At 42.0% G+C, this 25460-nt stretch overlaps 1 protein-coding gene and 2 long non-coding RNA genes across 9 annotated transcripts; 1 reads left to right on the plus strand and 2 right to left on the minus strand.

Moving 5' to 3' along the window:
- Window positions 1-255: 255 nt before the first annotated feature.
- capn9 (calpain 9) lies at window positions 256-18042 on the plus strand. The gene is made up of 20 exons (XM_048248786.1): window positions 256-637; window positions 2810-2879; window positions 3141-3259; window positions 3641-3774; window positions 5485-5653; window positions 7923-8006; window positions 8293-8378; window positions 8621-8698; window positions 8935-9095; window positions 9925-10082; window positions 11576-11784; window positions 13049-13085; window positions 13478-13558; window positions 14791-14848; window positions 15325-15389; window positions 15503-15571; window positions 15910-15988; window positions 16500-16616; window positions 16907-16965; window positions 17396-18042. The coding sequence occupies exons 1-20, from the start codon at window positions 434-436 to the stop codon at window positions 17420-17422; spliced, it is 2064 nt and encodes a 687-aa protein (XP_048104743.1). The 5' UTR covers window positions 256-433; the 3' UTR covers window positions 17423-18042.
- A 3366-nt stretch (window positions 18043-21408) lies between these two features.
- Window positions 21409-22046, minus strand: LOC125298188. The gene is made up of 2 exons (XR_007194175.1): window positions 21986-22046; window positions 21409-21764 (listed from the first exon to the last, which is right to left on the minus strand). It is a non-coding gene; the product is annotated as an uncharacterized LOC125298188 (long non-coding RNA).
- LOC125298184 lies at window positions 22047-25196 on the minus strand. 7 transcript variants are annotated; one of them, XR_007194165.1, is made up of 7 exons: window positions 25106-25196; window positions 24399-24422; window positions 23458-23586; window positions 23267-23354; window positions 22920-23023; window positions 22770-22820; window positions 22047-22064 (listed from the first exon to the last, which is right to left on the minus strand). It is a non-coding gene; the product is annotated as an uncharacterized LOC125298184 (long non-coding RNA). The 7 variants fall into 7 exon arrangements; XR_007194164.1 differs by having other exon boundaries at window positions 23486-23586; window positions 25106-25194; XR_007194167.1 differs by lacking the exon at window positions 25106-25196 and adding an exon at window positions 24606-24997 and having other exon boundaries at window positions 23486-23586.
- Window positions 25197-25460: the final 264 nt, after the last annotated feature.

The following is a 25460-nucleotide window of genomic DNA, read 5'->3' on the forward strand; positions in this document are numbered from 1 at the left end:
ATGTTTAGAATGTGAGGTATGATGTCTTGATGTGCCATCAAAAGCGTTTCCCCACAACCAGAACACCACATTCCAGAACACACACACCGGTCCGCTTCCAGCCAGCCATGGAGAGACCGAGAGAATGTTCTTCCGCCCACTCACCTGTCTCGACCAACAGGGAGGGGCTGTGGGCTTTGACGGGCGCGGCAGCCATCGCCGGGGCAGGAGAACCAGTTTGTGTCGCCCTTACCTGTTCAGCTTGTCACTCAGTCTCTGTCAGGCAGTGTGTGTGTGTGTGTGTGTGTGTGTGTGTGTGTGTGAGACACACACCCATCTCTGGACTTCATAGTAGAGTGTTTGACGTGGCCTCTGCCTGTCTAGCACTCTCATTCATTGCGAGTAGTGGTTTTTCTCCAGTCACTCTCTTCTGCCCTTCTGCTGGTTCTAAAAGATGCCTTCCAGTTCCACGCTCAGGAGTTCCGGCACGGCCCACAAGGCTGAGAACACGCAGGTGGACGGGCGCTCCTTTGAGGAGATCCGTCAGGACTGCCTGCGAAGGAACGTTCTGTTTGAGGACCCAGATTTCCCGGCGGTGGACTCCTCGCTCTTCTACAGCCAGAGCGTGCCCATCAATTTTGAATGGACGAGGCCAAAGGTAGGTCATATGACACTTCCGGGCCACCGTAGTGGAGAGACTGCAGGCTTTAAGGCATGGTTTGAACTTATCAATGGCCTGAAGAAGCAGCAGGGATGAAACATTTCTCACTGAATAGTCCATCTACATAATGGTTAAATATTTGGCAGATATTACACAGAATATCATGCCCGCTTCAGACAAGGAAATGCTTTGTCTTTCATGATAACCTCTCAAAGCTGTCATTTCTTTCCATGAGTATTATATATCAACAATTAGTTTAATAGTATTGATTGAAGTTAGAATACTTTGTCTTAAAACAGTAATGTAACACATCCATGACCTATAAATGACTAGACCGCATAGTGCACCTTTTAGAAATTTCTTTACTCCATCATTAAGATGCGGAACATTGGATATTAAAAACCAACGCTGCAGCGCTTGAATGAACGCATGGTTAAAAACTGAAGTCTCCTTATCATGATAATGGGAGGGGGTCACAGTGGCTGTCCTGTCAGTTAACACATATCTGCTGTCTGCTTGTAAAAGCACATTCCATCTGGTTCAAAGTGACAAAGTTCAGGCAGGAAAAACAAGCCTGCAGATACACTTTGTTAAAGAGGACAGTGGGATACTGATATTGAATGTTAAATGGCATAAATACAGAAATAGATGCAGTGGAATATCACATCATATATATCATATCTGTTTGTGTTTATGATATCAGCAATGTTTAATTTGAGTACCTATTCACTACATCTATCACAGTGATATGTAGGCAAATATCATTTCAATTTAGTGTCAAATTGTGTGTGTGTGTGTGTGTGTGTGTGTGTGTGTGGGGGGGGTTCTGAGGTGTCATCTCCACCATAGTCCAATCCAATAACCTGCCACTTCCATAAATAGGCATCATAGTGAGTTGATCTGAAGCTGCACTGACCACTGAGAGCAGTGATGACAACCCGTCTGACAATCAGTAATTGGTGTCAGATTGTCACAGACACAATCAATGCCTTTGTCACAAAAACGGAGCTCTATCTGAAAGCCACTCATCATCTGGAAGCAATGACAATGGTTTGATATAGACTGTTCAAGCCACTGTTCTCCTCATGCACTGCTTTCAAATGTAAAGGTGCTTAAATACAAACATATTATTCACATCTAACCAGGGAAGTTATTTTCTGCCTTACCCATTGGATATTTTCTCCCCATTTGTGCTGTGATATGTGTGTTTCATAAACCGGTTCTGCAGGTTGACAAGTGGGTCCTTGATTATTGACTGGAGTAGTGGCAGTGAATGAAAGAGAGAGAGTGTGTGTGTGTGGGTATGTGGGTGTCTGTGTGTGTGTGAGAGACTGTGGTGTGGTGGCACAAGAACAACATAAATACATTTACATTCTCACACATAAACACACGCACACATATTGGCACATACATGCAGTGTCAAACAGCACACATGAATCTAAACGTTCACGTACACTACTGTCTGCACAAACGTCTGTTTACAGTGGGGTATATAATAATATAATATCACATATATTTACAATAGCTACACTCAGCGGGAGCTTTTCCATAACTGTCACTGCTACATTGCTCAAGTGTTCCAACATTCTTGAACTTGAACTTTCACACACTGTATATGGCGTTGTCTGCAGGACTAATTACGGTCTGTTGCGGTTGTATGCTCTAAAATGACTATCATCTATTTATATTTTGGCATCCTTCTTTATGCTTCCTCAAATCTCCCATGGATGAATGACAAACCACAACTTTGTGTTAAGATGGTTTGTAGTATCAGGTGTGTCTGCTAAATGTGGCCTACACACATTAGGCTGTTGGGTGCTGCAGCAATGGCTCTGAGGCATTGATGAGAGACGTGGCTGATCAGCCAACAAAGGTGCATTTCTTTTATGGGTGTTTCCTCGGCAAATGCCCCAACTCAGGTAAAGGGAATTCTGTGTGTGTGTGTGTGTGTGTGTGTGTGTGTGTGTGTGTGTGACTAGTTTGCAGGTCACACTCCTTTGAATGGGACAAGTTTAAATGAAAATGCCTGGAATGCAACCACACCTTGCAAAGGCAGCGACGTGTCACTCCCATCTGGGAAAACAATAAGAAACGTGATTTCTAGTTTTTTCTTGGTCCTTGTGAGTTTGTGCCCCCCAAATGTTCTGATGTTCTTGTCTTTCCTGACAGGAGATCTGTAAGAACCCCAAATTCATCCTCGATGGAGCAAGCAGAACAGATATATGCCAAGGACAGCTGGGTACGACACACCAGACCAATGAAAATGAGCACCGCATTCTAAACACACACACATGGATTAACACAACAACACAGTCCACATGAATGTATACAAATAAGTGGCAAAAAAATACCCAACTTTCTATCCAAAAGTAACCATATAGTTTTATGTTTCTAAAAGTTACATGATGAACCTTTAATAAGCATTTTTGGAGCCATATTGCTGAAGGCAGGAAAAAAAAGGTAGGGGACTTTACTCAAATGCATTTGTTCTTCCTCTCAGGGGACTGCTGGCTCCTGGCAGCCATCGCCTCACTGACCCTCTGTGAGGAAACCTTGGCCAGAGTCGTGCCCCATGATCAGGACTTTGACCACGGATATGCCGGAATCTTCCACTTCCAGGTACTTTCACTGTGATAATCTTGGTATGCGTGTTCCCATAAAGGTTGGAAAACTTTTAATAGGAAATCAATAAACATGGAGTTCATGACTGTGGTTGAGTTCTATGTAACCTCAAGGAAGTGATTTAAAACCAAATATTTGAAGATCAACTGTAACACTGTTTGCCTTTGTATTTGTGGAAAGTCCTGCAAACATTTAATGTATGTGGCAGTTTAGATAATTATTTCCAGAAACCACACACACACACACACACTTACACACACACACAGATGCAGCCCCCCCACCCCCCATCATGCCTATGTATGTATGTCTATACAAACCTAATCTTTCCTCTCCCCCCCCCTCTCCACTACCACCTACCTCCCTCTCTCCCTCCCTCAGTTCTGGAAGCACAACAGGTGGCTGGACGTGGTGGTGGATGACCGTCTCCCTGCCGTGAGGAACAGCCTGGTGTTCGTCCACTCCGCCGACAACAACGAGTTCTGGAGTGCCCTGCTGGAGAAGGCCTACGCCAAGTAAGACGCCCCAACCATCCCTCCAAGCATCACATGGGTTTGCCTACCAGATAGAGTCCATTCTCAGATTTTGGTCCATAGGCTACTATGTATAGGGACACAACTAAAAACACAATATCTCATATTTAAAAATAATAATAATTATTATTATTTGGTACTTCCAAAACACAGGTGGCATATAAGAAATGACAAAACATACAAAATGGTTTAACAGATGCCTCTCCAGTTGTTGATATTCTGGTGCCAAGTAAACCCAAGTCATGCAGTGTTGTTAATGTCCTGGGGCTAAAGAGTGTTGTTAATGTCCTGGGGCTAACCAGTGTTGTTAATGTCCTGGGGCTAAAGAGTGTTGTTAATGTCCTGGGGCTAAAGAGTGTTGTTAATGTCCTGGGGCTAACCAGTGTTGTTAATGCACTGGGGCTACAGAGTGTTGCTACTGTAATGTCCTGGGGCTAACCAGTGTTGTTAATGTCCTAACCTGTGTTGTTAATGTCCTGGGGCTAACCCAGGGGTTCCCAAACTTTTCCACGACAAGGCCCCCCAAATACCACTAGGTTCTGGCCAAGGACCCCCTTGATGTGTTATTAAACCCATCGATAATACTACGGCAAATGTAAAAATACATTAAGCTAATCCTAATAATTATTTTAGCAACAAGCACTTCGCGATGGAGCATACAGTGTGTAAAAATTGCATTTGGGGTTTTCTGCTATATGAGAGCTATCACTCTACTATTATTCCCATTATCATGGAAAATATAATGTTCAGATATGCGACAAATTATTATAATGGCATTGTATAACAACCAATCATAGTAATAGGTATATTTAACATTTTTCAAATGTATTTATTTGTTGCTTTTATTTTTCCTTCCAACTTGCTGAGGCCCCCCTGGCACCCCCTCGCGGCCCCCACTTTGAAAACCACTGGGCTAACCAGTGTTGTTAATGTCTTAACCCAGGGGTGGGCAAACTTTTTGGCTCAAGGGCCACATTGGGTTTTGAAAACTGGCCGGCGCCCCCCCCCCCCCCACACGACACACACATAAAAAATACATTTATTATAGCCTATAATTTAGTATGAAAAGTATTTGTTTTAAAATATGAATAGCTTAAAAATGCTGCTAATTTTATGCTGTTTAACAAATGTATAAATTGTGCACTGTCGCTTTTAGACAGTCGCTTTAATTCACGTTTATTTGATCTTCTGCCTGCTCCGCTATGGCTATCGCTGTACTGGGCCCTCTCACAGTTTTTAAATGGTCAGTAGTGGGAACTACTGTTGCCTTCAAAGTTTCTTATAAGAAGGAGATATCAATTATCAACAATGACAAGCGAGCTGGAACCTGCGGCTCTCTCTCCCTCTTGTGAGTGCAGACGCGTTCCCAATTAAATGGATCGTATATAATGTTCACGTTAGATCTGCTGCAAAGGAGATAACTAAGAGTTAACTTAGTTTAACATGATGTTATCTCTATTTAACATGATGTTTTGACATTGACATAATGTTCTCTAAGGAGAGTGAAAAGCAGTTTAAAGCTAACCAACGTCGTCTCTATCGCAGGAAAAAAATAGCGAACAGCCTGATAACCAAATGAAATGCTTAGCGGGCCGTAGTTTGCCCACCCCTGTCCTAACCAGTGTTGTTAATGTCCTGGGCTAAAGAGTGTTGTTAATGTCCTGGGGCTAATCACCATGGTGTCCTCCACAGGATACATGGCAGCTACGAGTCTCTGAAGGGGGGCAGCACCATGGAGGCCATGGAGGACTTCACCGGCGGCGTGGGTGAGAATTACGACACCAAGAAGGCCCCGGACGACCTCTTCCTCATCCTCAAGAAGGCCCTGGACAGAGGCTCCATGCTGGGCTGCTCTATCGACGTGAGTTGGGGGACTCCAGGGAGTTGCTCCAAGGGGGGACTGTTTCTGTAGTTCACTATAAGCGTCTGAATACATAACAAATAATGTACAATGCAGAGGAAAAATTTCCTTCAGGACATGTTTAATGTCCACAACATTTCCTTCAAGGACATGTTAAATGCAGACAACAAATTTCCTTCAGGAAAAAAGAAGTAACTTATACCAGGCAAGCCTGATGCTTTTTCTCTACGAAGCCCCCCTTACCGTCTGTCGCCTACGTGTCGATACGTGTGCGAGCCCTCGCTCTGTCTGAAGCTCTTTTCCCTTTCTTTGCATCTTCCTTCAAGGGTTTTCGCTGCTTATTCGCCGGCTCTGCCATTATATAGCCTGACGTAGTCATACTCAATTCTAGTCAGAATATGAGTCTGATACTGCTCCATTGGGACGTAATTATGGGGCGTGTTTTAACCGATACAGGGGGGAATGCCTATGCACCACTGCACTGGTTGGCAACCAAAGCAACGAAATAGCTTACCGTGAGATGTAGGAAGACAACACACAAACCATCCTTCTTCTCCACAAATGCCTTAACATTGTTTTCTGGTCTTTTGTAAAAGTTAGTGGCGTCAATAACTCCTAGCCTACAACACTCATTAGTGAAATCTAAGAGAAACGTAGGCCTATTAGGAAATTAGGAAAAAAAAACTGATAGCATATCCCCTCCATTTTTAAAAATAATTCTGTTGAACACTGATATGCTACAAACATGTTAAACAGCTGGATAAGGCTGTCGCAAATTCCTCGAACAGGTGGTCAATCAGAGATTTCAAACGAACGAGGGAACATGTCGCATTGCAACAGTGCTGTTCTCCCTTGATGATCAAGTGAAACCACGAGTTTTCCCACATCTCAACTTTGGCCAAAGTTTTCAGAAATAATCGTTTTCAGTGATAAAACCTCATTAAATAATATGCATTTCCCATATGGGCTCTTAAAAGCCATGTATCCTTCTAGACACAGTGTTTTTGTTTAGCCTAAAACATAAGCCTAATCTAAGCGTGCTCAGATGACGTGATAGACCAGGCGCTGTTGCTCACCTGTCAATCATCGTAAAGCCCGATTTGATTGGTCCGCCAGATCTAGGGTGAGCATACTTGCCCCACAATGGAGCAATGCCAGACCGAACTTCCCGACCTCAAATGTTGTGGGCGGGACTAAGTTCGGAATGGCACCGAGGCTAGCCATTATACACACGTTTGCAACAATCGCTAGCGTTAAGTTAGCCTGCCTCTGTACTGAGGATGCAGGATGTAAACTGATCCTGCTTCTCGCAATGTCTGAGACTTTGTGAGACTGAATAGTCTGAACTGAACTGAATCCGGCAGCCAAATGCCATAATTTAGGTGAACCTGGTTTTGTCGGTTAAAGTTTTTTTTTGCTGTTTCTTGCTGTCAAGGGGTAACTCAATAAGATTAGAGAGGGTGCAATTCTCAATATTCAGCCTTTCTTGTCCAATGTGTTGAATATAAGGCGAGGCACCACAGGTGAACAGGGTAAAAAAATTAACTAGCAGATATCACTATGAAACTTCCCCAGTTGATTACTTACATTTATATGGGGGAAAAAAATATTACAAGTTATCTGTAGTATAAAGTTTAAATATGCAAATTAAACATAATCTAATTAAATATGTGCTGATTTGCATAAACTAAAAAAACTAAATCGGAACATTGGATGAAGCCAGGTTCAAAATTACTTTTTCATTGTGTTGACATATTCCAAGGAATATCACTGGGCACCCTCCTAAAACTTAAATAGATACCCCTGGTCTACAAGATTCTGCAAAAAAAAAAAAACTTTAACCGACAAAACCAGGTCTGACCCCATGGCTGCCGGACTAGAACGTCGGCGGGTAGGATACACCGAACTTGATATTCTTCCTACAGGCAGTAGGGGCGGGCGAGAGAGCCTTCATTCGCCCCGTAATGAGTCATTTAACCATATACCGACTTACGAAGATGATTAATTAACACGAAAACGTTGCCTGGTGTCCCTTTAATTTTTGTTAGGTTCTATGTTTCCAACAACATTAGACAGGGACAGTAGGCTACTTGGAAAGGAACATACTTGGAAGATGGTGTTTCCTCTGTATTGCCAGAAGTGTTGCACTGTGTGCATGTTTAATGTGTATATTTTTTGTATACATACCTAAAAACGAAATCATCTCCCACTCTCTGCATTCCTTCGTTTCGTCTCTTCTCTTTCCTCTGTAACTCTGTCCATCCTGTAGATCAGCAGCTCTGCGGAGTCAGAAGCCCGCACCTCCACTGGCCTGGTCAAGGGACACGCCTACTCCATCACTGGAGTGGAAGAGGTAGGCTTACGGCCCCTCAGTGAGAGCTGTCAGTGACGACGAGTCGTCGAGTAGCATTCAATCTGTTTTCAATCTATTCAATCTATTTTTTCATGTGTCACTCTCTCCTCGACCTTCTGATGGAGATAAACCACGAAGAAGCAAGATGTTTGTATATTTGTATATATAACTTTTTGAAAAGATGACTAGGCCTACAGATTGGACATAAGAATGCTGGTGAATAGAAAAACAAATGTTTTTAACACTAACGCTCTTTTTTCTCTCTCTCCCTGTCTTGTTGCCGTAGGTGAACTGCGGTGGGCGTAAGGTTCACTTGATTCGGGTGAGGAATCCGTGGGGGCAAGTGGAATGGAATGGCCGCTGGAGTGACAAGTGAGTGATTGCTGTCGTTGCTTTGATATATTGTTCACTCTGACTGGAGCGACAAGTGAGTGATTGCTGTCATTGCTTTGATATACTGTTCTGACTGCACTTTCCACAAATCCCAGGCCGTCTTTTCCACTGCATCTTTGGTTGATTTTGTGTAACTTTCGAACATTTAGGAAGTCTGTCTTTAGACTATAACGTTTGATTTGATTTCATGTTATTAACGAGATGCTCTGTGTTGAACACAGTTCCAGGGAGTGGAATATGATTGACAAATCGGAAAAAGACCGTATTCTGAGGTACTCCGGGGATGATGGCGAGTTCTGGTCAGTATTGGTCAAACATACACAGTACTGCACTCTATTATGATCACCAATTTTGCCGGTAGAAGAATGCTATACAAAATGTACATTTTCTTTTGAAAACGTCTATATTGGTATTTTATAACTTATTTATCTCTGCTATCCTAAAACCGTCAAGATTATCATGCCTTTTACTTTGTGAAATCTTGAATGATGGTCAAGAAAGCTTATAAGAACCATCTCCCCCATTTATGCTCTAGGATGGAGTTTGATGACTTCAAGGCCAACTATGATAAGGTTGAGATCTGCAACCTGACCCCCGACTCGCTGACGGACAACGTGACGAGGAAATGGGAGGTGAACTTGTTCGAGGGCAACTGGATCAGAGGCTCCACCGCTGGAGGCTGCAGGAACTTCATAGGTCAGACAGCGCTGTAGTCCGCTAACGCACGCACGCACACACGCACGCACACACACGCTACACGAAAGCAAAAACACAGCACTGGCACTGACACACTCTGCTGCACACATGCAAATGCACACATGCTGTCATGTATACAGTATACACAATTGCATGCTGCACTGTACGTTAGGCCTAATGAACACTCAAGGACGAAGAACCACACACACACACACAATGCTCCGCTTTAGGAAAGTCCTTCAGCCTCATTGCCAATGTTCTGATAAGATTAGTTATGGAGGAACAGGAACGGTAAATGAGTCTCTTCCCAATCGCAGTCCTGCCTTAACCCTTAAAGGTGTAGGTTTATGAAGTTCCGCAACAATTGAAGGTTCTAAAATTCTATGTTGAATTCAATGAACCCAGATATTCTTTAGAACGTTAATTTCTCAACATTCCCGTCACACCAGTGTGACGGTACTCCTTTAAGGGTTAATTATGTTTTCCCATCACCACTTACTCGGCTACAGTTGACTGAGCTTATTCAATTAGATCAGTGTTATACTTAACATCCTTAATTAGTCTGATGTGACTGTCTTCATCCATCAAGAGCTGCTGTCTTGCCATGCCTACCTGCTCATGCTTGTCTGAGAGCACCTCATTGTGATAATTGAGTAATTAGTAAAAAAATAATTATAGTAATATAATAATTAGTATAATTATATAATAATTATTAATAGTGATAATTAGTTCCATGAACACTAATTAGTAATAATTAGTATAATAATATAATAATTAGTAATAGGGATAATTAGTCCCATGAACACTGACCGTTGCGTTGTGTTGTCAGACACGTTCTGGACGAACCCACAGTTCAGGCTGACCCTAGAGGACGCAGACGACGAGGACGACCAGTGCACCGTCATCGTGGCCCTGATGCAGAAGAACCGCCGCCAGCTCAGGAAGGAGGGGCTGGACCTGGAGACCATCGGCTTCGCCATATATGAGGTCAGAGAGAGAGAGAGACCGAGAGAGAGACAGAGAGAGAGACTGAGAGAGAGAGAGAGAGAGACAGAGACTGAGAGAGAGAGAGAGAGAGAGAGAGAGACTGAAGGTAATTTATAGACCACATATAAGTATGGGAAGACACAGACAGGCCATGTGAGAAATTAGGAACAAGGGTTTATTTACAGTGGTGCACAGTGGTGATCTTTTTTCCCATGCCCCCACAATGTAGCACTGTAGCTGCCTGGCTGCTCTAGCTGTTGACTGCAGCAACCCGAGCCAGGTAGCACCGATTGAGCACCGATTGAGCACCGATTGAGCACCGATTGAGAGCAAGACAGTGGGAGAAAGAGAAACAGAAGTCTGTAGAGAGGGAATGAAAAAGGGAATAGAGAGAGAGAGAGAGAGGGAATGAAAAAGGGAATAGAGAGAGGGAATGAAAAAGGGAATAGAGAGAGAGAGAGGGAACTGAAAAAGGGAATAGAGAGAGAGAGAGAGGGAATGAAAAAGGGAATAGAGAGAGAGAGAGAGAGGGAATGAAAAAGGGAATAGAGAGAGAATGAAAAAGGGAATAGAGAGAGAGAGAGAGGAATGAAAAAGGGAATAGAGAGAGAGAGAGAGAGAGAGAGGAACTGAAAAAGGGAATAGAGAGAGAGAGAGGAATGAAAAAGGGAATAGAGAGAGAGAGAGAATGAAAAAGGGAATAGAGAGAGAGAGAGAGGGAATGAAAAAGGGAATAACGAGAGAGAGAGAGGGAATGAGAGAGAGAGAGGGAATGAAAAAGGGAATAGAGAGAGAGAGAGAAAAAGGGAATAGAGAGAGAGAGAGAAATGAAAAGGGAATAGAGAGAGAGAGAGGGAATGAAAAAGGGAATAGGGAGAGAGAGAGAGAGAGGGGGAATGAAAAAGGGAATAGAGAGAGAGAGAGAATGAAAAAGGGAATAGAGAGAGAGAGGGAAAAAAAGGGAATAGAGAGAGAGAGAGAGGAACTGAAAAAGGGAATAGAGAGAGAGAGAGAGAGGGAACTGAAAAGGGAATAGAGAGAGAGAGAGAGAGGGAATGAAAAAGGGAATAGAGAGAGAGAGAGAGGGAACTGAAAAAGGGAATAGAGAGAGAGAGAGAGAGGGAACTGAAAATGGGAATAGAGAGAGAGAGAGAGAGAGGGAATGAAAAAGGGAATAGAGAGAGAGAGAGAGGGAACTGAAAAAGGGAATAGAGAGAGAGAGAGAGAGGGAACTGAAAGACAGGAAGAAAGGAAGAGGAAAGGAAGTGAAAGTGTAGGCAGTGAGAGCAGAGGTGACCGTGAGAAAGTGTGAATAATGAAGGGGGCAAGAAGAATAAGACATCATAAACAAATTACAGTAATAAACAACATATTATAGTGATGACAGTAGAGACAATCAGAAGTCACATCCAATAGCCTCTTATCACTTGCTTGCTTACTTACTCTTTTTTGGCCTGCTTTTGTTTGTCCCCCCTGACTTCCCGTACATGTAGGCCCCTAATGATGACGACCACCTGGGGAAGGACTTCTTCCGCTACTACCCGTCCAAGGCGCGCAGCCGCACCTACATCAACATGCGCGAGGTGTCGGAGCGCTTCACGCTCCCCCCGGGCAAATACGTGCTGGTGCCCACCACCTTCCAGCCGCACCACGAGGCCGACTTCATGCTGCGCATCTTCTCCGAGAAGCAGGCCAAGACCATGTACGCCAGCGCTGACCTCTAACACAGGGCCACTGTAGCACACGCACACATGCACAGGCCAAGACCATGTACGCCAGCGCTGACCTCTAACACAGGGCCACTGTAGCACACGCACACATGCACAGGCACAAGCACACTCTTTCTGACAGTATGTTATTCTAAAAGTGTGTGTGTGTGTGTGTGTGTGTGTGTGTGTGTGTGTGTGTGTGTGTGTGGGTATTAGCCTACCCAATCATTCATCATTATCCTGTGCTATGAACCACCCTCACTATTACACACACACACACACTCACACACTTACTTACTCACTCTCTCACTTACTCACTCACTCACTCACTCACACACTCACTCACTCACTCACACTCACACTCACACACTCACTCACTCACCTCACTCACTCACTCACTCACTCACTCACACTCACTCACTCACCACTCACTTACTCACTCACTCCTCACTCCTCCTCCTCTCACACTCACACACTCTCACTCACTCACTCACACACCACTCACTCCCTCTCACACACTCACTCCTCACTCACTCACTCACACTTACTCACTCACACTCCTCACACTCCACCTCCTCCTCACTCCTCACCACCACTCACTCACACACACACACACTCACTCACTTACTCACACTCACACTCACTCACTCACTCACTCCCTCCTCCTCCTCCTCCTCCACTCCTCACTTCACTCACCACCACCACCTCCCACCTCCTCCTCTCACACTCACTCACTCCTCACTCACTCACCACACTTACCTCACCTCTCACTCACCACACTCACTGCTCACCTCACTCACTCACCACCTCACTCCCACTCCACTCACACACACACACACCTCACTCCCTTACTCTCACTCCTCACCTCACTCACACCTCCTCACACCTCACGCTCCTCACACCTCACGCTCCTCACACCCACTCCCACTCCCACCACACACCACACTCACTCACTCACACACACACACACTCACTCCTCACTCACTCCACACACACACACACACTCACACTCACACACCTCACTCACTCACTCTCACACTCACACACTCACTCACACACACTCACTCACACTCACACACTCACACTCACTCACTCACTCACTCACTCACTCACACACTCCGCGCACGCACTTCACTTCACTTTCACTTCACTTTCACGCTCCTTCCTTCGCTTCGCACTCCCACCCCACCACCTCCCACCTTGTTCTCTGTCTGATTCTTAACCTGCTCTCTCTTTTGTCTCTCCTCCAATCAACAGAGAAATGGGAAACAATATTGACGCTGACTTGCCAGACGTGAGTCTATCTATTATTCATCATACTCTCAACTAGTAGGCCTACCTTGGCAGTATATGTTCATTTCCATACAATTTTGCCTATTAAAAGTGATATTGCCTGAAGGCAATATATATTATTACACAAAGAATAAGGGATGATCCCACACCAGATAGCTGCCATTCAGATTTTTTTTTTTTTTTTTAATTTGGTTTGTGACTTTCCGAGCCATGTGGCTCTTCCTCAGTCTACAGAATACATAGTAATACCAAATTTGTCTCCACAGACAGACTGTAGTCCTACTATAGATATGCTATATGCATGTTTATGTGTTGTTGATGTGTGTTTATGTGTTGTTTATGTGTTGTTTATATGTATGTTTATGTATTTTTGTTGGTTGATGTGTTTGTCAGCCTCCCATGCCTAGTTCCCCAGAGGAGGAGACGGATGAGGAGAAGGGCCTGAGGAGGCTCTTTGAGCAGATCGCCGGCACAGTATGTACAACAGACACACACACACACACACACACACACATGCAGCACTGTAGCTCATCTCATCAAATGAGGCTAGGCATATGAACATAATTATGGAGTGTGTGTGTGTGTGTGTGTGTGAGAGAGAGAGAGAGAGAGAGAGAGAGAGAGAGAGAGAGAGAGAGAAAGAGATTTTGAGCTTTGAGTTGTTGCCAGTTGTTGCTACAGGATGGGAGCTGTTTCCACTAGCACATGGAATCTAATGGCTTGAATTGGTGTGGCTTAACCTATGAATTAGCTTCTATTCAGAAAATACTGTGATTTTCTGTACTCCAGGTGAATTTGAGCCCTACAGATACCTCCAATAAGGAGCTACTTTTAATATGACACAATTACAGCACAAAAAAGATGTAGGGCATTTAATGTCCTCATGATTAGGCTATGTCAGCAATAGATAGTTTTATTATAATTGTACCACGATACGTAAATATCAAATCACACTAAGGAGTAATAATGCAAAAAGTGAATGAACAGTGAACAAATGAACAAGATCAGATGAGTTCGGCCAACCTACCATTGAACAAGTGATGTGAAGAAGTCTTATGGTCATCCACTCATTCCTCACTGCAGTACGGGGTGTCCAGTGCATAAATAGTGTATAGCAAGATCGCCCCCTACTGGTGAATTAAAAATGTCATTCTGCTGATAGGATCCATCAAGGCGTTGAAGTTAACAATCTTTTTTTTCTACAATTATGCAAAGATGTATTTCCTACCACCAGCCTCTCTCTCTCTCTCTCTCTCTCTCTCTCTCTCTCTCCAGTGTGTAGTAGGCAGGGAAGTTGGTTATTTAATTTTCAAATGTCCAACCTCTGTTGCTCTTTGTGTCTCTCCCTCCCTCCATCTCTCCCTCCCTCCCTCTCTCTCCCTCTCTCCCTCTCCCTCCCTCCCTCTCCATCTCTCCCTCCTTCCTCCCTCTCTCTGTATCTCCCCTCCCTCCCCTCTCCCTCCCTCCCTCTGCATCTCTCCCTCCCTCCCTCCCTCTCTGCATCTCTCCCTCCCTCCCTCTCTCTGCATCTCTCCCTCCCTCCCTCTCTCTGCATCTCTCCCTCCCTCCCTCCCTCTCTCTGCATCTCCTCCCTCCCTCCCTCCCTCCCTCTGCATCTCTCTCCCTCCCTCTCTCTCCATCTCTCCCTCCCTCCCTCTCTCTCCATCTCTCCCTCCCTCCCTCTCTCTTCTCTGGTCACCCCACAGGACCAGGCCATCAGTGCTAGAGAACTCCAACAGGTCCTGAATGGTGTTCTGAGTAGACGTGAGTCACCCCTACAGTGCCTTTATTTTGACCCCAGACGTGAGAAGTAAAATAAGAATATTATATAATATATATATTATTATATATATATAACAGCATGTTTCAAGAAATGTAGCAGACATAAAAGTGTTGGTAATGTATTAAAATCCCATTGTATTGTTGTATTAATAACCCATATATCCGTTAATACCTTAATCATTACCAAGGACCTCAGTAAGAACATTACTTTGTTCCATTGTTTGCATAGTGGCCATGGTCATAGTGACCTTATTGCCATTGTTGTTTTTCCAGCAAGTTTAAGATGTATTTTAGGTTTCACTAATATGTGTTGTTAACAAGCTGTAGCCTAGGCTTTTTACTAGACTGTTTTTGTTTGTTTGTTTTTCTCATTCATGTCGTATTAATCTCATGATGAAAATGGGACAATTGGGTTTTTATTACTGTTGAGGATTTTCATGTTTTGCTACCCCCCACAGGGAGAGAGATCAAGTATGATGGCCTCAGTCTCAACACCTGCCACAGCATCATCAACCTGATGGATGTATCCTTTAATATGAAACAGATCATCACTGGAACTATAATGATAATATACCATGCCTCGTACAAAGTCAAATGAAATGCATGTTATGTTTTCCTATATATGGTGAATTCTAGGTGGACAATACGGGTACACTTGAATTTCAGGAGTTTAAAATCTTCTGGGATAAACTAAAGAAATGGATTGTAAGTACAATGTTTTCAATGTATGGCGTATGTTGCATGCCATTGAGAGTTTGAATCTGTGTAAATATGGAAGTTCTAGAATAGTAGGTTACCAACCGGTCCAGAGCATAGACTGTATAAATAAGATCTAGAGAAAAACATGTCACACTACCAGCATGTTGTCACAGTACTTGAGAGTTCTAGGGGTACATGTGTTTTCATATTTCTATGGAAACCATTGAGAGGTCTAGGCGTCGTCTTGGAAATATTTCTGTTGTTTAAAAAATAGACTTTGTTATCCGCCTGTTTCCATAGAAATGATTGAGCGTTGTTCAGGTAGCCTTTGTGATGTTTTTCAGATGTTGTTCCTCTCCTTTGACACGGATCGCTCTGGCCGCATGTCTTCATACGAGCTCCGCATTGCTCTGAATGCTGCAGGTAAAAATCCCCACAGTTAGGATACACACTCAAACCCACAAATAATGTTGAAAATGGTCAAGGGGACTATACCAAAGATCCTTGATTACAAGCTCCGCTTTAACCCTCTCTGACTATACCAAGACATTTTGTTTTTCCATAAGTAGGCTACATATCCACTAGGGGGCAGTCTAGGTCTGCCATGTTAGTCATGGCTTGGCTCTGCTGCTGGCTTCTGTTGACAGGGAACTTAACAGAACTGTATAACTCCAGCAGTTAATGCCAGGATTCTCTCTGGCTGACTTGTTCTTCATTCATTAGGAAACTTTACTGAAAACATGCACTCAATGTATGACAAGCAGTAAGCAGCTGAAACACCTTTTCTTTGCCCATAGTGTCCCATGACCTTGTCATACATTGACTTTTAAAAATTGTTTTATGTCTATGGGCACTTCCTGTACATGAGGCCATATTTTGTTTCCTAGCAACAAATCATCATTATCACGTGTCCTCTTCCTCCCTCTGTGGCCAGGTATGCAGCTGAATAATAAACTGCTCCAGCTGATAGGCCTGCGCTTTGCCGACGACAACTACGACATCGACTTTGATGATTACCTCACTTGCATCGTGCGTCTAGAGAACATGTTCAGTAAGTGGATCCCAATATGGAGGACGAGAGGGCACCTCTGGTAACACAGCAACTCACAGCAGGTCACAGTTCATCACTCTCAGAGATAACAGAAAGACACGCGTCAACATTCTCACCTCATCGCTGTTCGCTCAACTTCAGAACTGATCTATTATGATCTGTATTAGAACCTTCACTCATCATATTTAGATCAAACATTAACGACATTTAGATCAAACATTAACAACATTTAGATCAAACATTAACAACATTTAGATCAACATTAACAAAAACATGTTTGGCTGTTTCAGGAGTCTTCCAGGCATTGGACGGGCTCAAGAGAGGGGAAGTCACTATGAACATGACACAGGTGAGTCATGAGATTTATTGCAGGTGTTAGAGATGCCATTGATGCCATATCTGGGCGTGGATGGCTTGAACATGACAAAAAAAAAAAAACATATAAGCACCACAGAGTCACAGACCCAACAGGTTTTATTAACACTGAATGGAATGTACCAACAGGAATAAACTGAGCAGAGATGGAGGATGAATTGCACTGTTGTTAGCATGCCCAATCACACTGTTCCTATAGTTTATTCTTTGTCCCATTTTATTATGATATTTTTACTATAATTCTAAAAAGTTATTAAGTATGGATTCTCCACCACCCGTGCATAACCTGCACCACGTGTAATGCACTAAACACATTCGCATCACATTCGCGTGAACCATGTCTTCATTGTGGTGGACTCACTTTTGCTCTCCTCTTGGTTTCTTTGTCTCTGCATTGTTTCCAGTTCCTTTTATTATCCATGAACGTCTGAAGGACACAGCAGGAACAGAAAAAAGACAACTAACAAAAATTCCCACCAAGGCCATGGAAGGAAACATTGTTTGACTAGGCAAGATGGCCATGTTTGACTATAGGCCAGCTACCAGCCAATAGTTTGCAGAATCAGAATCATAATGTCCTGCACTGTTATTGTTTTGTCACTTATAATTCTGTGTTCCACACTGTATTGACTTTTTTTCTTAGAAATACTTATTTAGTCTACAATCTTTTATCCTTGTTATTGCTTGTATAGTAAACAACTAATATAAAGAAAGAGAGTTACATTGATGTAATAGCCGTTGAATTGAATTTATTCTGAATACAAATTTCCTTTTTCTTTTCCAAAAGAGCATATGAGATTACACCTTTTTTGTAGTTATAGCATCGAGGTTTGTTTTGTTAAAGGACAATTCAGGTTTACATTTTGCAAAGCCCTTCAATAAATCGTCATAAATGTATGATCACAGTATTTTAACACGGGACACAACACTCACAAGACACGAAGACTCCAAACCTTAAGAGATGTTTGTGAACTATGAGCGTCTTTCTGACTGCTGTGAAAATTATATGGGTGATGTTTGGGGCAACTTTTAAATAAAGGCTGAAAACAGACCTAACAAGTGTATTTTCTGACTGCAACTACTTGTGTTTAAATGACTAATTCTATATTTGGGCAATTTCACGCAAAACTGTCACGTCCATAACACCAACTAAATACCATGGCATTGTGTTGCCGTTATGGATGTGACAGTTTTGCATTGAATTGCCCATTTCTGAGATTGTACCCAAATCCAGCCAGAATAAAAATGTTTTATCAACCTGCCAAAGTAGAAGCACCATTTAATGGGCAGTACCAGTATTTATGACACATGTATATGTATTTCAAATACAAAATAGTATTTAGTCATTTGTATTTTATTGGGTTGAGCTGAGTATGGCTGAGTATTTTGTATCAAAATTGGTTTGTATTTTTGTATAGTATTTTTTTTACTGCCGACTATTTCTTGAAAAAAAAAAAATTCTGGTAATGTGATGACATCATAAAGGTGCAAAACAATTAATATAGCCTCTGACTGGTGCTGATTTAGTAATTGGACCCACTGATCTATAAAGATCTTTATAGATCAATAAATTTGACCAGACTGATCAGAATATTGAGATTCAGGAAGATGATCCAGTACAGGGTGAGTAATGTCAAAGATCCTTTAGAACTTTATCAACCATCTCTGGTAATTTGTAGTTAGCTCACACACACGCACAACTTACTCCCTCTCTCACACCAATGCACTCACTCAACCACATGGGCACCTGCTCAACACTTATACTGTAAGTTTGCCTATTGTTCTGGCATGTATTGAGCAACTTACTTCTTCTTACTTCAAGCAAGTTCTTGACAACTTCATCAACATTGCTCAAAAACTTGCCCCATATCCCTCTATTGCATAGTGTTGCCTCAGGGTTACATACCGTTTCTCTCTCAGTTTCTCAAACACAAAAATGCAAACAGCAATGAAAAGTGGTTTTCTTAAAAGGGGAGAAGTAAAGGAACCAATAGTGTGCTTGTATGTGACCACATGACTTTTCAAATTAGTCTTGATCATACTCTTTTCCTCAACTGAGAACATCTCTGGCGGCCATTGTTTTGGTCTCTAAAAATCTAAAAAATGGCACTATCCTAAATATTTCATCAACTAAAAATATTTATTTCAATATTGGATAAGTCCTGCACTCATTACTATCGATTTTTAATGGTTTCCTCAAGTATTTATTTTGTATATTGATAAAATAGCCATGTTGCCTCAAAGCAACAACATGCAACAGTGGACTGCAGATTCTATGTTTTATGCTTGGTTGTAAACATGCCATTGAGATGTCAGGAAATAATATTATTCACAATATATTATTCACAATATATCTTGTTTTGGTATATTTTTGTCAAAAGTAACAATATTTTTTAATATTATAATTGATTTATAATTGAAAATATCTATGTCGTTTTAGGGCTGTAGCTTCCAATGGATGTGAGTGTGAGTGAGTGAGTGTGTGTGTGTGTGTGTGTGTGTGTGTGTGTGTGTGTGATCATTTGTTGGCCCAAATTGGTTGTCGCTACTGCTGATTGGATAGTGAATAGTGGGGTCTGTTGATATGCAGCACCAGTGCTCCTCACAAGCCCTGGTGGAGCAGTCATACTTGTCAATTTACTATTACACAGGAAGGACACGTTGTAATAAGGTGTCCATTGCTCAAAAACTGCAAATGGATTATGAACGGTACGTGCAAGAGAATGAGGTGGCCAAAGGGAAATGGGGTGAGGGACAGCACCCAGGGTATAGTGGGGCTTACAGTGGACCGCTTCACCCTACTATCCTCACCTGCCCGCCTCCTTTTATTTTCCTGCTGTGGTGGTCAAAAAGACTCTGGGAAAACCATTGGCAAAGGCCTACAGGCCCAGCACAGGATTGCGTGGTGATGTATGTTGTGGCTCAGGGTTTTCTGCTCCCGAGCACCTTTGTACTGCACTCACCTTACCCCCTGAAAGTCAGGATCAATGGGGACTGTGTTCAGCGGATGTCCTCCTTTAAATTCCTTGGGACACACTTAACTGAGGACCTCACCTGGACTGTCAACACATCCGCTGTGGTAAAAAAGGCCCAACAGCGACTCCACTTCCTGAGGATACTCAAAAGGAACCATCTGGAGGAGAAACTGTTAGTGGCTTTTTACCGCAGCACCATCGTGGGCGTCCTTACGTACTGCATTACATCGTGGTATGCCAACTGCACTATGGAGGACAGAAAGAACCTGCAGAGGGTCATAAAGACAGTACAACACATCACTAGCAGTCTCCTACCCTCGCTAGAAGACATTGCTAGCATGCGGTGTCTCAGGAGAGCTAGGGCAATCACTGATGACCCCTCACACCAAGGGTATCACCTGTTCAACCTACTGCCCTCTGGCAGGAGATACAAGTGCCTCAAGAGCAGGACAAATAGACTTATAAACAGTTTCTTTCCCTGGGCCATCAGGTCCCTAAACTCATAAAGTGTGTGCGCTATGATAGCAAATGATGATATTGCTTATTCCTCTCCTTTTGTTCTCCACTAATTTACTTAGCCTATTTATTCCTGTTTTACTGTTTTCTTTTTTAAAAAAAACACCAAAAGAACTTTCCCTCTGTTGCACGCACGCTATTTGTTTATCCAGCACCGGCTTTATAAATAACATGTTCACAGACCAGGTAGAATACGTTGCATGATTTATTAAAGTACGATTTATTGCGACATCAAACGCAAGTCAAATTTCTAGTTTCTTATGTCTCATTCCACCGAACTACAGATCCGCTACCTGATCTGGCAAACTTACATAGTGCGGTCATAGGGTGACCAAAAGTCCCCGGTTTTCACTGTGACTGACAGACCCGACATTGGAATACACTGTAAAAAAAAATCCGTTAATTTTACGGTGAAAAACTGGCAGCTGTGGTTGCCAGAATTTCACCGTAATAAATACGGTACAAAAATTCTGTTATTTTTACGGAAAAACCCAGCAGCTAGATTACCAGAACTTTACCGTAATAAATACAATAGCAAGAATTCCGTCATTTTAACGGTGAAAGACTGGCAGCTGGGTTGCCGCAATTTGACCGTAATAAATACGGAAAAACAATTCCGTCATTTTAACGGTGAAAGACTGACAGCTGGGTTGCCGCAATTTCACCGTAATAAATACGGAAAAACAATTCTGTCATTTTAACAGTGAAAGACCGGCATCTGGGTTGCCAAAATTTTACCGTAATAAATACAGTTTAACCATCTCTACATTTACGCTAAAATTTATGTTGATTTTACGATTACCTTTTGTTTCAAACACATTTTACTGTATACATTAACTAACTCCCTAACAAATACGTCTGAACAGTCTCTACAACCATTTTACCTATCCTATGTTTACCACACAAATCAACCATACAATTAACAGTTTGGTAAAAAAGACAACTTTATTCCTAGAACTTACAATCATCTATGCCCTCATCAGTTAATAAGTTGTTGGTTGGCCATTCTGCCCATCTTGTACCAAAATGTCTTGTCAAAAACAATGAGCTTGAATAGAATTACCAGGAATACCTCCCTTCTTACATAGCAATTAGGCATAAGTCCACAGATTTAAACAGTCTTATGGCATGGAAAAGTCCAGGTCTGCAAAACTTTGAGATGTTTCAAAGGTGTTGCCTTTCTGTGGCATGTGAAGTCAAAAAAGGGACAGCACTGGACATCAAGAATCTACCCTGGCTTGTAGGTGTGCCGAAGGAGGAAGGTCAGCTGCTTCAGCCCTTTCTGGCGCCATTGCATGGATCAGGAACATTGGCATAGGAAGAGAAAACAAAGGCACTTTTAAGTCATATCTACAATGAGTACTGGTAGAATAAAGCAATTCATAAATGTACTGTCACATGCAATTGCCACCAGCTCAGTAGGTACATAGTTTATAGTTAAAAGTTGAGAATATAACAGATAGTAACAAAAAAGGACCCCATAACAACGCTGATTAGGCTCACCATGGACTGCTACTGCCGAGCGAACCAACAAGCCTGTGTATCTTTCCCTTCTTCAGAGGTGGCGGGACTTTGGCTTGGTCTGGCAGGAGGAATTGATGAAACATTATGACTGACACAAAGGAACATAGTGGGAAAATAGGCAAAAGGTAGTAGACAGCCAGGGCTGTACTGGAGACTAAACTCAAGTAAACAGTTTACCCCTCTCAAATTTGAGTTTATCCACCCCTCGATGGAATTTATGCATGAAAATCAACTTAAATTGTAACAATTCGCGAACCGATTGTAGGCTCTGTGTGTGCATGGGCACAAGTCAAAAAATCCAGTCAACGAGACGATTACGTCCAAACCCACATCTTCCAGTAGTAGTGTTCTACTCACCTACAGCTGTATTGCTTTCTATGGGTGAACTGTGGGCAAGTGGGACACACTCGCAAAATGTCAATCTATAAACACTTAGAAATTCAAGGTTTCTAAGTGATTATAGATTGGTTTATAGAAAGGTTCAACATTGCATAAAACTTCGCTCAAAGTATTATCGGGGTCTCTACATATGAACTCGAGCATAAAAAACATTGTTTGAGCACAGTTTATAAACACGTTTGTTTCTGAAGACTGCACATTTGCTTATCCTAACAATCCAAGATGGTGGCGAGAGGGAGTGGCTAAGGCAAGCAAATGTGTCTTCAGAAAAAAACGTTTTAATGAACTCCGTGTCTACATATGAACTCGAGCATAGAAATCATAGTTTGAGCACTAACCACTAACAAAATTAGCAATATCTTACCTTTAATATTAGATGACTGCCAACTTGAAAAGCTGAGGAAAAGGGGCTGACCTGCAAGGACGAGACAATGTTAACTTTCACCAATATATCACATTGTTATAACTTACATCTTTGACATGTTGCCACATGTGGCAAAGTTTTCCAGCATACCTTAGACATAGCAGCTTTATTTGGGCCTGGGTCTTCCTTGAACACAGTGATAATTTCTGGCAGAGAGGGGACTCAATCCTAAGTCGACCCAGTCGTTCGTGCTGCTGTTTGGCAGGTCAAAAGAAAATTTAAGGGTGAATGGCACACACACACAAAAAAAAAAAAAACATTAGCAAACTTATTACATATTATATTACATTACATTTACTTATACAACCAAGCATTTCAATTAAAAATGTTAATTTGCTACCTGACAGTTCTTAAGTATGTCTAGCTTAGCTTTGAAAAGACTTGACATAGCAGTATTGTCTCAACTAAGAAATGTAAAATGCATTCTATTGACTTACCAGCATAGTGGGCCTACAGGTCTCTTGTGTGTCCTAGCCCTCCTTCAAATGTAAGCAGGGTGTTGTGTCCTGTTCTAGATGGTCTGATCTGGAAGAGGGGATTACCAGGGGATTGATGAGACATTAGGGCTGATGCAGTAGGAGCAAGATGTAATGTTGGTGGATAAGCATTATAAATGAAAGAGACCAACCCTTTCACTCCATCACACTGGCACTCACATAGGGAAACGGTGCATTTCAAAGCTTCTACAGTCAAATCTTGTGTAAACAACGATTTGCCAGTGTGAAGGCGATAAAAATGAGCTTTTAAGGACGAATACCTAGAAAACACACGTTTACAACCAATTCCAACACATTTGAAGACTGTGCAGTTTGCAATGCAAAACATACCCCTTTAATGAATTCAGAGCCAAACCACAAATGCAACATGAATGCATAGTCAAGCCAGCAAAGGCCATCAACACTAGCCTATCTGAACTAGCTAGTCTCCTAGCCTTAACTGCACTTTAATGGGAGCAGCCACATGGCACAGAAACACAAAACCTTTATCAACAAGTATGCCAAGAACATGGCAGATTAAGATGAAAGGCTTAATACAGATAAATTACAACAGTAACATTGGGCAAGGGCAAAGTAAGCCCTACAATTAAGCAATTTATCAATTGCAAACCAAACACAAATTCAATAGGCTACTACTAGATCCTCAAAACATCTCTCTCTCTCTCTCAAAGACAACATCTGAAGGAATAAAACTAAAGTTACCAATCTACCCTATCCCCACAGCCACAATGGAACTAGGCTAGGTTGCCTAAATAGCTGGTAACCGAAGTTTACTTAAACCAGCATAACAGTACAAACAAAATCTGAAATATAAAAGAAAAGAAAACTAATGTTGGGGAGAGTAAATATTAAGTCCTCAGCAATGCAATGATATTTCTACCTTTCCCTTAGACTCAACAGACGAAGCACTTCGCAATGCACGCCTTAGCAGACATACAGCTCCACAAAATGTGACTGGAAAGCATGGCTAAAAGGAGCGCGAAAAAAACTCCCCAAACGTTCAGAAACTCTATTCACCACTTCACTTCTAAATAAATAGCCTACTCCTAGTAAAGAAAATGTAAAAACTTACCTGTAGACGTCTCTCCCAACGTACCTGCAACATAAAGATTAGGCAATGTTAACTTGCATCAAAGCAATACGATTTCCAATGCACAATTTTCCTGTTAACATTAGCCAAAATGATGCTTTAACTCTAGCAATTATCCAATTACTAACTGTAAAGGTCCAAACAATAAATGTATTGAATAAAACATGTTTAACACCTAATGTACTTTACCTAAAGTTTTGCCTGGAAACATAAAGCAAGGCTAAATGACTGGAATTTCAAGCTTCTGTGCACAATGAAGGGATTAACATTAATGTTAATAAAATGGCGTTCTCAATCAGAACTCAGCTAGATATTTCACACTGATAAGCAATTGACATTCCAGCTCAGAATGTAGACTTAATGACAGTAGAGAAAAACGGTGTAGACTAACTATGATATCTCCGTTTTATTACAAGTTAGAATCGAAGCACAATATACATAATATAAGGTAATGTTGACGTTAATCAAAGCATGGTCAGAAATCTGAATGCTAGCTGGCAATTTTGTCATAGGCTAACGTTATCCTACAACAGAGATTCAGATAAGATAAGATAGTATTTTATTCATCCCGAAGGAAATTCTAGATGTAAGTCATTGCAAACACAAGAAGCTTAGAATTGCATTACTAATTAATACTTTTAATCAGATTGAACTCTTCAATTTATTAAATTGTCGTTTTCATTACTTACCATCTCACAAATCACTGTCTCCTTAGCGAACAAAATGGCGGTTGATATTTGGCCATGTGGTTTAACTAACAAAATGCAGCGCCATCTATAGGCTAGCTTGGGGAAATACCTTGGGGGAAATTCAGTGATTTAATGCACATGGACTATAATCATAGACAGCTAATGCATATTAATTCGTTAATTTAATTTACATAAATGATTTATATGTATAAATTAAAGAAGGGTGCTTAAACAATGTATCTATTGTCTATGCACCCTTCTTTGATTCATCCATTAGACTACCTGCAGTGAATTTTAACAGCGGTAACCAGTATTTTTTACAGAAAATAAAAGCAAAATATTAATGTGTTCTGTG

Source organism: Alosa alosa, chromosome 7 (genome assembly GCF_017589495.1).
Source record: "Alosa alosa isolate M-15738 ecotype Scorff River chromosome 7, AALO_Geno_1.1, whole genome shotgun sequence".
In the NCBI taxonomy this organism is placed as follows: Eukaryota; Metazoa; Chordata; class Actinopteri; order Clupeiformes; family Clupeidae; genus Alosa; species Alosa alosa.